The 13,211-nt window shown below is 50.4% G+C and overlaps 1 protein-coding gene across 4 annotated transcripts; it reads right to left on the reverse strand.

Annotated features, from left to right (window-relative positions):
• Positions 1-1,218: 1,218 nt before the first annotated feature.
• Positions 1,219-12,929, reverse strand: KLF11 (KLF transcription factor 11). 4 transcript variants are annotated; one of them, XM_028486239.2, is made up of 5 exons: positions 12,767-12,929; positions 10,920-11,189; positions 8,684-9,647; positions 5,371-5,654; positions 1,219-2,696 (listed from the first exon to the last, which is right to left on the reverse strand). In XM_028486239.2, the coding sequence occupies exons 1-4, from the start codon at positions 12,806-12,808 to the stop codon at positions 5,374-5,376; spliced, it is 1,557 nt and encodes a 518-aa protein (XP_028342040.1). In that variant the 5' UTR covers positions 12,809-12,929; the 3' UTR covers positions 1,219-2,696; positions 5,371-5,373. The 4 variants fall into 4 exon arrangements, with proteins under 4 accessions (XP_028342040.1, XP_023974833.1, XP_007127711.1 ...); XM_024119065.3 differs by lacking the exon at positions 1,219-2,696 and having other exon boundaries at positions 2,763-5,654; XM_007127649.4 differs by lacking the exons at positions 1,219-2,696; positions 12,767-12,929 and adding an exon at positions 12,145-12,221 and having other exon boundaries at positions 2,763-5,654.
• Positions 12,930-13,211: the final 282 nt, after the last annotated feature.

The raw sequence follows: 13,211 nt of genomic DNA on the forward strand, positions 1-13,211 counted from the left end.
ACTCCTCTGGGTCCCTGCTGAGTTCCAGTCCCTGCACCACAATCTGGAAACCTCCTCAAGGTAGCAAATCTGGGCAGTCACAGGATTCACTTATTTCCTGTCTCTCAGGGTCACTGTCTTTCATGACCTAAGGTCCAGCTCCTGGAAAACTCTCATTTGATACCTTTCGTCTGGTTATTTTGGGCGTGAGAGTGTATTTGTTTCCTGTTACTCCATCATGGGCAGAAGTGGAATTCATATTACTATCACTTTAATGTTTAAACTGTCACAACTTGGCCAGTGGGAGCCCCTGTGCCATTTAGCACAGTCCCTGACACTCTTGATGGCAGCCGGCAACACAAGAATACCCTAAGCCCATTCTGTTATTTCTGGGCCCTTGCTCCCTTTGGTAGAAAACTAAGGTTTTCTTCCACGTACAAAGTAAAGAGTGCCAGACCCTGAGATAGGCACACTACCTGCTGTGTCTACCTAGTCTTCACTTTATAAATAAGGAGACTAAAGGTAGAGTACCTTTCTCAGCAACACATAGCTAGACGGAGTCAGACCTGCACCCAGGCCCGCCTCAGGCCAAATCAACACTACCTACCAAAGCAGCCTGCCAGGAGTCTGGTAGACCTTCCCAGGGCCCCTCTTCCCTGGACTCCTTCAAGACTAGAGGTTCTGACCACTCCAGTAGGAACTTGCCATATTTTACTGAACATCGCAAGTCTAATCTACCTGCTAAAATATAAGCTGCCCCGTGAGAGAAATCATATCACATCCATCCATGCATCCATCTATACCCCTGCCCACCTATCCACAAGTCCTGTGGGACCCACAAGACTTACAATCAAATTCAGTGAAACTGGCAAGTTCTTCTGAGTGGTGAGAACCTCTAGCCTTGAAGGAGTCCACAGAAGGGGAGCCCAGGCAAGGCTCCCGGAGGCGACCACCGGGGCTGGGCGGTGAGAGCTTAGCTGCCACTACCCCACCTTGTCATCATCCACTCTGCCTGTGCATCTCCTCCCCCAGCACCACTGGACTTGTAGCAACCTCTTTCTTTTTTTTTAAACACAGTCTTCTTTTTTTTTTTAATTAAATTATAATTAGTCTACAAGATTATATTAGTTTCAGGTGTACAACATAGTGATTTGATATTTTTCTACATTGCGAAATGATGACCCCGGTAAGTCTAGTTACCGTCTGTCACCACAGAAAGTTATTACGGTATTATTGACTATATTCCTTATGCTGTACATTACATCCCGGTGACGTTTATTTTATAACTTGTTTCTTCTTTATCATCTTTGCTTGTTGACCAGTTTGTCTGCTGAGCTGAGAACATGCTGGGGAGAGGAAACCTGTTTGCAGAGCCAGCTCTGGGCAATTCTGGGACAACTAGGCTTCCTAGAGAGTGGTGAGAGGCTTTTGAGTACGAGCCTCCCTAACTTAGCAGGGACTGAGTGTGTCTCACCCCCCTGGGGTGCAGTGTCCTTCCTTGGTGCCCGAACTTCCTCCCAGGATGGGGCCTGGGTGTTAGCAACATGTCTCAAGTCCTTAATTTAAAAAGTCCCTAAACAAAGAGGCAGGTTGAAAGCAAAGGAACAGTGGATACTACAGCCAGAAAGTAAAATCTTGGTGACACAGAGGGAGGATAGCAGGTAGAGTCACAAAGTTGAGGCTAACAGGCGTGTGGCCGGCACCTAGGCGCAAAGGGGCTTGGAGTCGGAGAGACTTTTCTAAGTGGATTGCTAAATGCAAAGCGCATTGCGATCCTTTACCGCCTCCCCACACACCTGCACGCACACACACACGCGCGCGTGCACACACGCATAACCGGGACTAGCGTGGCCTATGGAATCACACTCCAGAACGGCTGGCTTGGGAAGGCAGTCAGTCAACAGGATCGTGACAGACTGGCTGTGGAGCGGGAAAGGAGCCCAGGGCGCCTCCAAGCTTTTGCACCTGAACAGCTAGAAGGATGGACTCCCTGTTCCTTTTAAAGGCAGCGGGGTCACTGTGAGGAAAGCAAGTGCGGAGGAGATGAGGAGTTCAGTCGTCTCAAGTTTGGGATGCTGGTTAGACAGGTGTCAAGCAGAGAGCTGGATACAGGAATTTCAAGCCAGGTGCAGAGTGTAAAGGAGAGACATACATGCGGGGCTCTTTACGGTAGAGAAGTTATTTTTATCCAAGTCCCAAGGCTGGCAAAGATCACCAAGGTTGTCAGGGGAATAGAACAGGGGTCAGGGAGAGGAGCGGGACCGGCGAAGGAGCAGTGAGCTAAGAGGGGAGCAGCACAGTGCGGCCTGCAGGGGAACCCACCAACCCTGTCCAGTGCCGTTCACAGACAAGCACGATGGGGACCAGGAGCTGAGCCCACGCAAGCGCCCGGCCACACCCACGGGGCCTCCCCTGTGGACGCACAGCCCCAGCAGAGCAGGTTCGAGAGAGAACGTACTCCAGGAGCAGGAGCGAAGACCGTGGCTCCCTGACGTACCTTTAAAGCCTGGGCTGGGGGTGGGGGAAGGGAGGGAAGAGGCTGCCTCCCATACTCCCCTCTGGACACACGGAGGGCACGAGGGTGAGGGTCACGGGTTACCCAGCAGCCACGGTCCTCTACTGCCAAGACCGGTCCTGACGTCAGACTGGCCAACACAGAAGCCGCTCCTTCACTCATTTCTTTCAGAAACGACCCTCCAAAGAAGCCAAAGGGTGCCCTGAAAGCAGAACAGAACCCCAGAAAACAAAGAGGAGGGTCAGGCACTGGGTACACTGGAGTGCAGTTAAATGACACAGGACACAAGTCCAGTTTGCAAATCAAAAAAGTTTTATATGATCCAAAGAAAAAAGTTACACCACACATACTCATTTAAATAATAAGTCAAAGTCTGTTACATAAAACATAATTCTGAAACATTTAAAATTGTATTAACTACTTGAAAGGCTCAAAGTCAAAAAAGATCAAGCAAAATTGCTCAGGCAGTAAAGTGCACTGGGGGACGTGCCGCCCGCGCCCTCCTCCAATGCCCGGGCCACAGCGGAGGGACTCCACGCCGAACACGCACCGCGGGGTTCTGGTTCTCACGTTGCATTTTTCAGATGAAGCTGTTTCCCAATTTACAATCTTTCAATCAACAGAGGGCCAAAAATGTTGTTTACAGAAGGTATTTCAAAGTCTAATCAGGAAATGGAAGTGTAAATCAAAACTTTTTTTTTAAACACATCTATCCTTTAGCAACACCACTGCTCAGAGAATGAAGTTCAAGGTGACAAGCAACCAAATACTCAAGAGACGTTGTATTATCTACCAGAACATTAGGACTAACATTACTTTGTATAATTAAGAAAAATATCCAAATTTAATGCCACTTACAGCATACACACAGAAATGTTTATGCTGATTTAAGATATGAGTGCAAGAAAGAACTGGGTGGTGGGGAATCACGAGCTATAGGCATTTAATTCTGGTTCTCTTCCAACTGTAGCATGTCTCATGCCCAGTAGGAATACTCAACTACAGAAGTCTCCAAAGACACGGAAGCCTACTAAACGCACAGCCGGCGCTTACAGACCTGTATGTCAATCAGCGGTTGATACTACTTCATGGGTATCAAGTAACATATAATGAATGACCAGGCAAGGGTTATTAGACTAAAAAGACCTGAGGGCTTCCCTGGTGGCGCAGTGGTTGAGAGTCCGCCTGCCGATGCCGGGGACACGGGTTCGTGCCCCGGTCTGGGAAGATCCCACATGCCGCGGAGCGGCTGGGCCCGTGAGCCATGGTCGCTGAGCCTGCGCATCTGGAGCTTGTGCCCCGCAACGGGAGAAGCCACAACAGTGAGAGACCCACATACCGGACAAAAAAAAAAAAAAAGACCTGAACACAAAACCTGATTATATTTATTCCATATTTCACCTTACCGTCATTTTAATAAAGGTAAATGCAAATAAATAAGAGGCAAAGACAAAAATCTAAATACATACGGCACAATAAAAACCATTCCCAGGCTCGAAGGGCGGAGCAATATCACCATGTTCCTGACATGCCCTCTCTTGCCTGGATTCCCAATGCTGCCCAACAAAAGCAGTCTCAGCAGCTTCCTGCACACCTGGACACTGGGGTGCAGTCTCTGTAATGCTGGGACCTGTGCTCACAGCTTCAAAGTGATGCCCATGGTCTATTTTCTAGGCAGACTGCAAAATACCCCATTCCAAGTAATTTTCTGTTTGATCAAAACAATTTCCTTCAAACAAAACGAGTGAAAGGACAGCCTGGTAGTATTACTGCCGCTTAGTGTTAACTTGCATTCCCCACCGTTCTTAATACTTAATAAATAAGGAATCAGAGCACTGGAGCTGGACCGTATGCATGTCCGCTTCCCCTCACATAAGCTTTACTTTGGTGGAAAGTTCCTCCCACTACTAAGGACATCTTTTTCTCTAAGCAGTTACTCTACCCACAAAACACCTGGATAAGGCCACAGCGAAAGAAGTCAAACTGACAACTGACAAATCAGCTGGGTTTGAGTGCTTACATTTTCTTTTTTGGGGGTTTGAGGTACAAACAGGAGACTCTGAATGGTCTGCTCTCAGCAAGAGTACAGACACTCAGACCCTACAGCAGCTCTCTGCTCGCTGGGTATCTACCGAGTATCTACCGAGTATTTTAAGTTAATCTCTGGGGTACATTCTTCACAAGTCACACCATGGACACAGGTGACTAAGTTCCACTTAACGAAAATTTTAATTCCTTGGGCTACAGCCTTAAAGAAATGGTTGTCTGGAATTTCCCTTGAAAATGTTGTGAAGAAGCTGAATGCAAAGTTTTTTCCCCCCATTTCTTTAAGAGGCCCCTATTCAACCAGTTCTAAAAAATTCTTAGATCTAAAAGGCCTGATTACAAAGTTGTAAAGTTTTTTTTTGTCTGAATAATGCGCCAACTTTACTAAAAGTAGGGTTATTATAAAAACGTTGTTAAACATTGAAAAGAAGATTGTAAAATCATCTATATAGAAACTGGTAATTTGAGAACCAACAATATAAATTTTTTTTTATAAAAAACAGTATAAAAATCAGTAACCTGTCTCATTTCTACAAAACAGGAATAGGAAGGTTGTAAAAAAAATCCAGATTTTGTAAAATTTATTGCCGAAATGTTTGTTTGAATGCTGGTGATTTAGATTATCAAATTTTCTTCCATTTTCCTTAAAAGAACTTCTGAAACTACAAAAGATATTGAACAGGGTTCCCCACCAAAAAAGACAAGTTAACATACTTTCATCAGAACCAGCTCCCCTAGCCCTCAAGACAATTTCTTTTGGAGAGAAAACCATCACTTCCATTCCTGAAAAAAGGCTTTGAAAAACTCCCATCCACAATTCCCTGGAGGACCTTTCATGCAGAGGCTGGCAGGCGCACCAGCGGGCTCCCAGGGTTCTCGGCTGAGGCAATTCTGTTCAGTTTGCCAACCTCCGCCTGCCAGCCAGGGATCTTCTTGGTGGTCATATGGCGCCGGGCATGCTTTGTCAAGTGGTCGCTGCGCATGAAACGCCGATCACACACCGGGCATACAAACTTCTTCTCCCCAGTGTGAGTTCTGCGGTGGCGAGAGAGTTCATCTGAACGAGCAAATTTTTTATCACAGCCGTCCCAGCTACAGGTGAAAGGCTTCTCTCCTGAGAGATAAGAAAACACAAAGTAAAGAAAACATAAATGCTCAGCACCTGATTGAACGGGTTAATTCACGTCGTTTTAAAAATGTATTCATCGAAACCTAAGAAGCAAGTACTATCCTATTATTCTGGTATCAGGTTATTTGGAAGTCGAGAATCCGTCCAAGACGCGTTTCTTCCTGCCACACCTCAGATGTGATGTGTCAGGGCCCAAAGACGAATCTAATCCTTCTAAAGATATTTTTAAATAAAAATATTATTTTAAATAAAAATACATCTTTGACTGTGAACTTGGGGTAGGAGGTAGATTCTTGAAAGGAATGACTCCTCACCCCTGTGGAAGGCGCACATCTAAAAAAAATCCCTCCTAGGACTGGCAAGTCTTCTCAGAATCATTAATTCCATCTTCCTGTTTGTTATTACACTGACAAAGAGGTTAATTGCCATTAGAATTGCAATAATTAGAATTCTAACAGCTACCTTCTTGTGGTTACAAGCTTCAAGCATCTGTCATTCACTCAAAGTTTCCAAGCACCCGGCAGGTGTCCTGCCTGTCCTGTGTCCTCCTGGGGGTACAGGGCTGAGCGGGAAGCCCTTGTCCGCAGCGTCCTCCTGGGCCTTTCCAGCAGCAGGAGTGCTCCCTCCCCTGCATCCTCAAGCCCTGACCTTGACCGCTTGTGCAACCTTGCGAAGGGATCTGTTAAAAGCTGTTGCGTGCTGTCATGTGACCTACCTTCCCGAAGGTTTATGACTTGTCTAGTTCATCCACCTATGTACAGTTTAACCCCCAGCACAGCACTTTGTATGACAAGTGGTGAATAAATGGTTTTGAATGAGTGAGTGTTGGAGAGAGATCAACTAAATATCTGATGTTTTTCAAAGTTGACTGAAAAGGAAAATTCATTATCACAGTGACGCTGTGATGGATTTCAACGACCCCATGTTGAAAGCATAAGGCTGCCTGTTTCCAGGAAACTACCACCAGTGCTGGCAGCATACCAGATGGCCAGATGTTGGACAGAGAACCACCACCCTTTGGCGTGGGATTTATAAAGTGCCCTATGTTTTCAGCATATCAAAAATGTAGCCTTTGCTCACTCGACCTTATCCTAATTAAACAAATTTTCATGTCGGTTCAGTGAAAAACTATCTTATCTAAGGTAAACCTATCCAAGGTTTCTATTTCTTATGAAAACTCCGATTTAGTGTTTGCAAAATAACACAAGAATTTGATTCTTCAGAACCTTTATGGTTACTTAAATTTAAGTACTTTGGGAAACCTGAAAAGAGCTTGTATGATCACCTTATCTTCCTACCAAGGGAAGCTGACTGAATAAACAGTAAAACCTCATTCCACTGCTTCCCCACATGTGGAATCTGTGTTTGGATGTGATCTGAAGTTCACCTCAGCAGTCTCAGTGAAAAGCAGGGCTTGCCAAGTCAATGAGCCCCTTAGGGGTGCCCGTTCACACCGATACAGCCACGACAGCGACCCTGCATCACCAATGACTAGCGTCAGGCTCTTGGGACAGACACCAAGAGTCTATATCCAGTGAGATCAGACACATATGTAAGTAACTAAAAATACAAAGGGAGAATAAGGTGAAAAACACAACAAACCACTAGGGTCAAATAAAGAAGGAGAGATCAGGAAAGAGTTCTAAGAACTAACTTTGGGATGGCCCTTAAAGGGTTTTCAGTAAGTAGACACAGCAGAGGGTGAAGGGTAGCAATGTGGAACTGGAGAGAGATGGTAAAGGCAGAGAGGCAAGTTCTTCACAGGCCAGGTTTGGGGCCTTAGCCCGGAAGCACACAGCCCCTTCCGCAGTGTGGAGGACAGCAGGGCTCCTTCTGTAAGGCCCACCTTCCAGATGCGGCTTCCTTCTGCAAGCGGGAGCTGCCACAACTGGAGTTCTAATGTGCTAATTAGAAACCACTCTACCAGGAAAGCATTTCAAAGTAAGGTACTATGACAACTCCCTCCAATTCAGCCTTTCCTAAACGGTATTTCACAATTCACTGCTGTCCCCCAGGCCACTAGCCGACATCTGGCGTTCCACGATCAAGACAGTTTACGAAGCACATCTTTACTGCAGAACCTGCGACCTGTTAACTGGGCTTATTGTATGTACATATGAGTGGGAACCTTTGAAAGGTGAGTTTAACAAGCAGACTATTTAACCACAGGACCCTTGAAAACAAAACAAAACAACTGACACTAACTCAAAGAACAAGAATGTCACAGAACACCTGAGACATTCTGCCCTAATCAACTACAGCAGAAGTTCTATCTACCAGGCAACCTCAAACCTCCGCTAAACATGGTAGCCACCAGCCCCATGTAGCTATATAAATGCAACCTTAACGAAAACGTAAAATTCGGTTCCTCAGACACACTGTTCACATTTCAAGTGCGTGTGGCTAGCGGCTACCCTCCTAATGGACAGAGAACATTTCCACCACTGCCGAAAATTCTACTGGATGGAGCTGATGGGACAATAAAGAGATCATTAAGTCATTACAGTTAGTTTCTTTTGTGAGTCCTTCTGAATTAAAACTACATTATTTCCAAAAAAAATATATATATATTCCTTTAAAGTTCAAATATTCTAGAATTCAAACTTTTCCGTACTTTGGAGAGCTCTTTCCCCATAGTAAGCCTAAGTAAGTCACACTGATGTTTATTGAACATGAATGGACACTTTCTAAAATGCAAAGAAAGAATGTCTACTGCAATGTGAGGAGAAAGGGGGAATGTGAGCCTAACCCTAAAAGCCTCTCAATCACAGGTTCACAGTCACAGAACTATATTACATTTTAGCTACTGGGGTGACCAGATACCATGTTCTAGGAAAACCACTGACAGCTGTGCTAACGTTCACCCCAAGACTACGAAGTCTTTTCAGAACCAAAGAAAGATGGCCGCCTTCTCCAGTGGTTCTCAGCTTCGCTCCCACTCAGAGGCGGCTGGACGTGTGTGTCCTGATCACGGGGCCCGACATTCCCCACGCCCTACCCGCTCCAGTTCTCACCTGTGTGAGTGCGAAGATGAGCCTTGAGGTGGGAACTTTTGAAGTAGGTTTTCTGGCAGCCTGGGAAGTTGCAGACATAGTTCCTCCTTCGGGAAAAGTCCACCTGAGGGGCGCAGTTCTGACCGGACGCAATGAACACTGGGGCCGGGGCAAGGGGCAGTAACCTGCTGTTCCCCACTGCCATGCCACTAGACGAACACGCGGCAGGCTGTGGGAGGGCCCCCTGGGGCAGAACCAACATCACAGTTCCCTGAGGCACAGACGGTCCCACGAACACAGGCTGGGGCACTGGAGCAGCGTGGGGTAAGATGGGTTTGACAGTCCCTGCAGACACTTGGGGAGGTGGCTTCAAAAACGCTGATAACATGCCACTCTGTCCAGTCACAGGGATCATTTGGCAAAGGACAGGGGGACTAGGAATGGGGACAGAAATCAGAGGGGTGGCTTTCCTTGGCAAGTCATTTTCATAATTCTTTGGTGAGCAGGTCTGAATTGCAACGGGCCACCCTGCCTGCTGGGCTTTGTCGGTGGGGCTCAGGCCACTGGACTCGTGCAAACAAGGCTGACAGGACGCTGCGTTAACGCTGAGCACACGGTCTGCGAGGTGTGTGTCCTGCACAGCTTCAACGTGCCCCAGAAACCGCACTTCTCCTTCCGCGCTGGCCAAAGGTTGGTGTGCTTGAGTCTGGGTGGTAGGAACGTAGGCATTAGCAGGACCCCCCCCAGTGTGGCAAATGACACTTGTCACCGTGGCCCTGCAGTGAGCGCTGACAGCTGGCTCCGGCAGCTCTGGCTTCCAACCAGGCAGGGCCCTCTCTGCCCTCCTGCTCAGCACTCCGGCTGCCCCAGTAGAGGCTGGGGGGACAGCCACGACCATCGGTGCTTTGGAATCAGTTACTTGGGAAGGAACAACTGTCCCTGTTGATGGCTCCAGGAGGTCAGGGCTCTGAGGAGGAGTCATGCACTTTAAAAAAAAAAAAAAAGAAAAAAAGTACTGTGTGAAAAGGTTGTTTTGGTTAAATTTTAAGGAACTTACTTTGATCATGTTGTCCCCAAGGTCTTTACAAAGAAGTATCTAGAAAAGACTGGTCAAAGTCTGCTCACAATCGCACCCAGTGGATATAAAAGCTGCATGAGACACTTTACTTTCTAGTTTTCTCCCCCTTTCCTGACCTCTCTCAAACCCATCCATTTGCTCGGTTATAAGGACGCCAGTGCCATTCCTGGCCTCGCACAGATACCGAAATGAACAATTTGCATATTAGGGTTACAAATGAGAAATCAAACATATTCAAGATGAAAGCTTTGCACGATAATTTTAGATTCTCAAAAACTTTTTTAAAAATCTCGGTGGTAATCATTTAACACACACGTATCCAATCAATCACACAGGTATCCTGTGCCTACTGGATGCGAGGTAAAACCTGTCAGAATGATCCATAAAAGGCCCTGCTCTAACCAGGGGTTCTGCCTACAGCGAGTCTCTGTAACATCTCCCCCACCACTCCCACTTAACTTCAGCCTCTCAGTGGACGATCCCAACGCTGAGATGTGCTCTGGGCAGCCAGGCCTACTACCTGTACAATCCTCTCCACTACCCACAAGTCCCTTCTCATCCCTCTCCAAGTCGGTTTTCCACACTCTCCTTCCAGGGCAGGCTTCCAGCCCAGGACAATTAGATTATAATTTCTAGTTTTGTTAGCAATTGGCAGCTCTCGACTTCTCCAAGTTAAGAAGCAGTTTTTCCCAGTAACTTCATAGCTGTAGCAAGTTAAGAAAACAAAAACAAAAACCAGTGCTTGACTGCACCCAACTCACCCAAGAAAGAAGCTGGCTGCCAAGAGGCCAGGGTCTCAACCCAGCTAACAAAGGCTGTCTGGTGCCAAAGCACAGGCTTTCCCCAGCTGTGGCAGCTGATCCTGACCCAGGCCTGGGGTATCTGGGGGAACCTAAGCCTCCACCCTCAGTTCCCCAGGGCAATGAGTACATCTTGCTTTCTTCCATCAATCTGTATGTTTCAGTCTATGGACATGTTCACCCCGTGGCTGCAAGCTATGATCAATCAATGGAAAGCATATTTTCAAAAGATAAAACAAGTTTTCACCCTTAGGACCCATACAGGGGAGGGTATGAACTTGCTTGCCAGCTTCGGGTGAATCTCCCCAGGAGCTCTTCAGCATGTTTACTGAAGGTACTCCTGCCATTGCACAAATCGCTCCTCTCCCCCTCCTCTTACCAGAGTTGATAAAGAATGGAAGTCCTTTGGTAACTCGGGTGTGGCTGCGTCCACGTGCACAATGGTGGAAACATCCCCAGAATCAGAGACAGGTGTGAGGGGTCTTATCTTTAACAAGTCCCCTTTCTGGGATCTCTGACCCCAGGAGCTCATGCAAACAAGAGCCTCGACAGCTTCCATGTCGTTCTGCTCCAAGATGCTGCACGTAGACCTCTCGCTGTCGTGCCGCTTCCTCTCCAGGATTGACTCGCATATGTCCATGATGTCAACCTAAAGTCGACACAACACGGCGGCTGAGACCCTGGAAACACAGGGAGGGGCACCGGGACAGCACGGGGACGCGCACACCAGAAGCCCGCCCCGCCCCCGGCAGCACGCGCACGCGCTCTGGCTTCCAGGGAAGGATGCCGGCCGAGCGCCGAGGACCACTCGCTCCGAGCCAGCGTTCTGCGGCGGGGGGTGGGGGTTGGGGGTGGGGGGAGCAGAAGGAATGGACTTGGTCCGCCAGCGGCTTCCACGTAAAATCCTGACTGTTAACAAAGGTTATTAAGCTAGTGTTCTCCTTCGGGAAATGATTAATAACACTTACTTCCAGAGGTGTGAGCTGCAGTGGCTAGTACCAAACTGTCCCCGGGGGAGGAGGAAAAGACACTGATGGCTGAGGTTGGGTGAGATGAGAGCACAGCCCTTCTGAGTCGGCGAAGCCACCAGAGCGTCCCCACAGACGCATCTGCGACAACCCCGGAGGCTCCACACCAGTGAGGCAGTCACTCAGCAAAGCCCTGGGAGGGAGGGCCTGCGCTGGCTCAGCCCCGGTCCCCACACCCAGGAGCACCGATTCACGCCACAATGCCAGCGCGGGGAGAGGAAGAAAGTGTAAGATGTGCCACAAGCCCGGGCCCCGAGGACTTTGCAGCGCAGCAGACCGTCTCTTGTCAAGCAAGAGCGGGGCGGGAAGCGACTGAAACTAACTGATCTCTTCGCAGAGAAATTTTACACCTACTAAGATACACACTTCCACTCAGTTTGCCGAAACATCCAACCTGTCCTGCTCAGGTGCCCCCCAAAGCACACAGCCAACGCCGCCGCCTTTACAAACGCCGCTCTGGCCCCACTTCTGCCCGCAGCCCGGGCCTCGGAACGAACTGTGAAGTCACAGACGTGCGGGCTGCCGCCTCCTTGGCCCACAGGCGGGCAGGGACAGGGCGGCGCGGGGCTCCCACACCTCTCTCTCGGCCTCTCAGCGGTCCGCGCGGCTCGACCAGGTCCCAGGTCCAACCAGCAAACTCCTCGCGGCCCTGAGGCCCCGACTGGAGCCCGCCCCCCGCCGCCTTCCCGCCGGCCTTAGCCCCGCCCCTTTCCCCGCCCCCACGTTCCCACAGCCCTTGCCCCGCCCCCACCTTCCCGCCAGCTTTTGCCCCGCCCCCTCACCCTTTCCACCGCCCGTGCGCCGCGTTCCCACAGTCCTTGCCCGTCCGCCGGCGCCCCGCCCCCTCCGCCCGCGTGCCGCGTTCCCGCCAGCTGCGCCCCGCCCAACGGCCACCTCCTCACAGGGCCTGGTGACGTCATGGCTGGAAATAGCCCCGCACCTCAAGCCGGCGGGGCGGGGCCGCTGCGGGAACCATAGACAAAGCTGCGCAGAGAGCAGTGCGAGGCACACGCCCACTTCCCGCCCCTCCCAGCGCGGCCTCGTGCGGCCACCGCCCCTCTCGGCTCCCGAAGCCGCCCCAGCTCCTAACGGTGTGCGTGCGGTGATGCCCCGCGCGCCCCTGGCCTCCTCCGCGCCCTGGGCCCGCACTGGCAGCGCGTCCCCGCCTCGCCCCTCGCTCCAATGGGCGGCCACTCACCGCGCGTGCGTCGCCCGAGCCCGCGGAGGCCGGCGTGTGCATGATGCCGGCGGCGGGGAGGCAACAAAGCGGCCGCGCGGCGGGAGTTCGGTGCACGGCAGCTGCCGCACGTGCACGGCGGGCGGCGGCGACCCAGAGCTCCAGCGGCCGGCGTGCGCCTCCGCCCGCCCGCGCGGCTCTGCCCTGGCGCGGCCCTCGCGGTGCGGGAGGGGCGGGGCGGCCGGGGAGGGAGCGGCCGCAGGGGCGGAGCGCGGAGGCAAACCAAAATACACCGCGCCCCTATGGGGCGGGGCCTGGTGGGCACCAGCCAATACGCGCCTAGCCCGTGCGCCGCCGGCCAATGGGCGCCGCGGGGAGCCGCGTGATCAGAGCCTGGCAGCGGCGTGATCGGGCAGGGCGGGATGCGGCATGTATTTTGGTGGCGGCGAGGGGGCGGAGCCTGAGG

The sequence above is a fragment of the Physeter macrocephalus genome, unplaced genomic scaffold, assembly GCF_002837175.3.
Source record: "Physeter macrocephalus isolate SW-GA unplaced genomic scaffold, ASM283717v5 random_748, whole genome shotgun sequence".
NCBI classification, from domain to species: domain Eukaryota; kingdom Metazoa; phylum Chordata; class Mammalia; order Artiodactyla; family Physeteridae; genus Physeter; species Physeter macrocephalus.

Bases quoted from the DNA above. Each gene is read 5' to 3' on its own strand.
- KLF11 (XM_028486239.2), bottom strand. From the start codon at position 12,808: ATGCACACGCCGGCCTCCGCGGGCTCGGGCGACGCACGCGCG. The intron at 11,190-12,766 runs GTGAGTGGCCGC...TGTCGACTTTAG, and splicing joins GCTCGGGCGACGCACGCGCG to GTTGACATCATGGACATATG. The intron at 9,648-10,919 runs GTAAGAGGAGGG...TTTTTTTTAAAG, and splicing joins TCCATTCTTTATCAACTCTG to TGCATGACTCCTCCTCAGAG.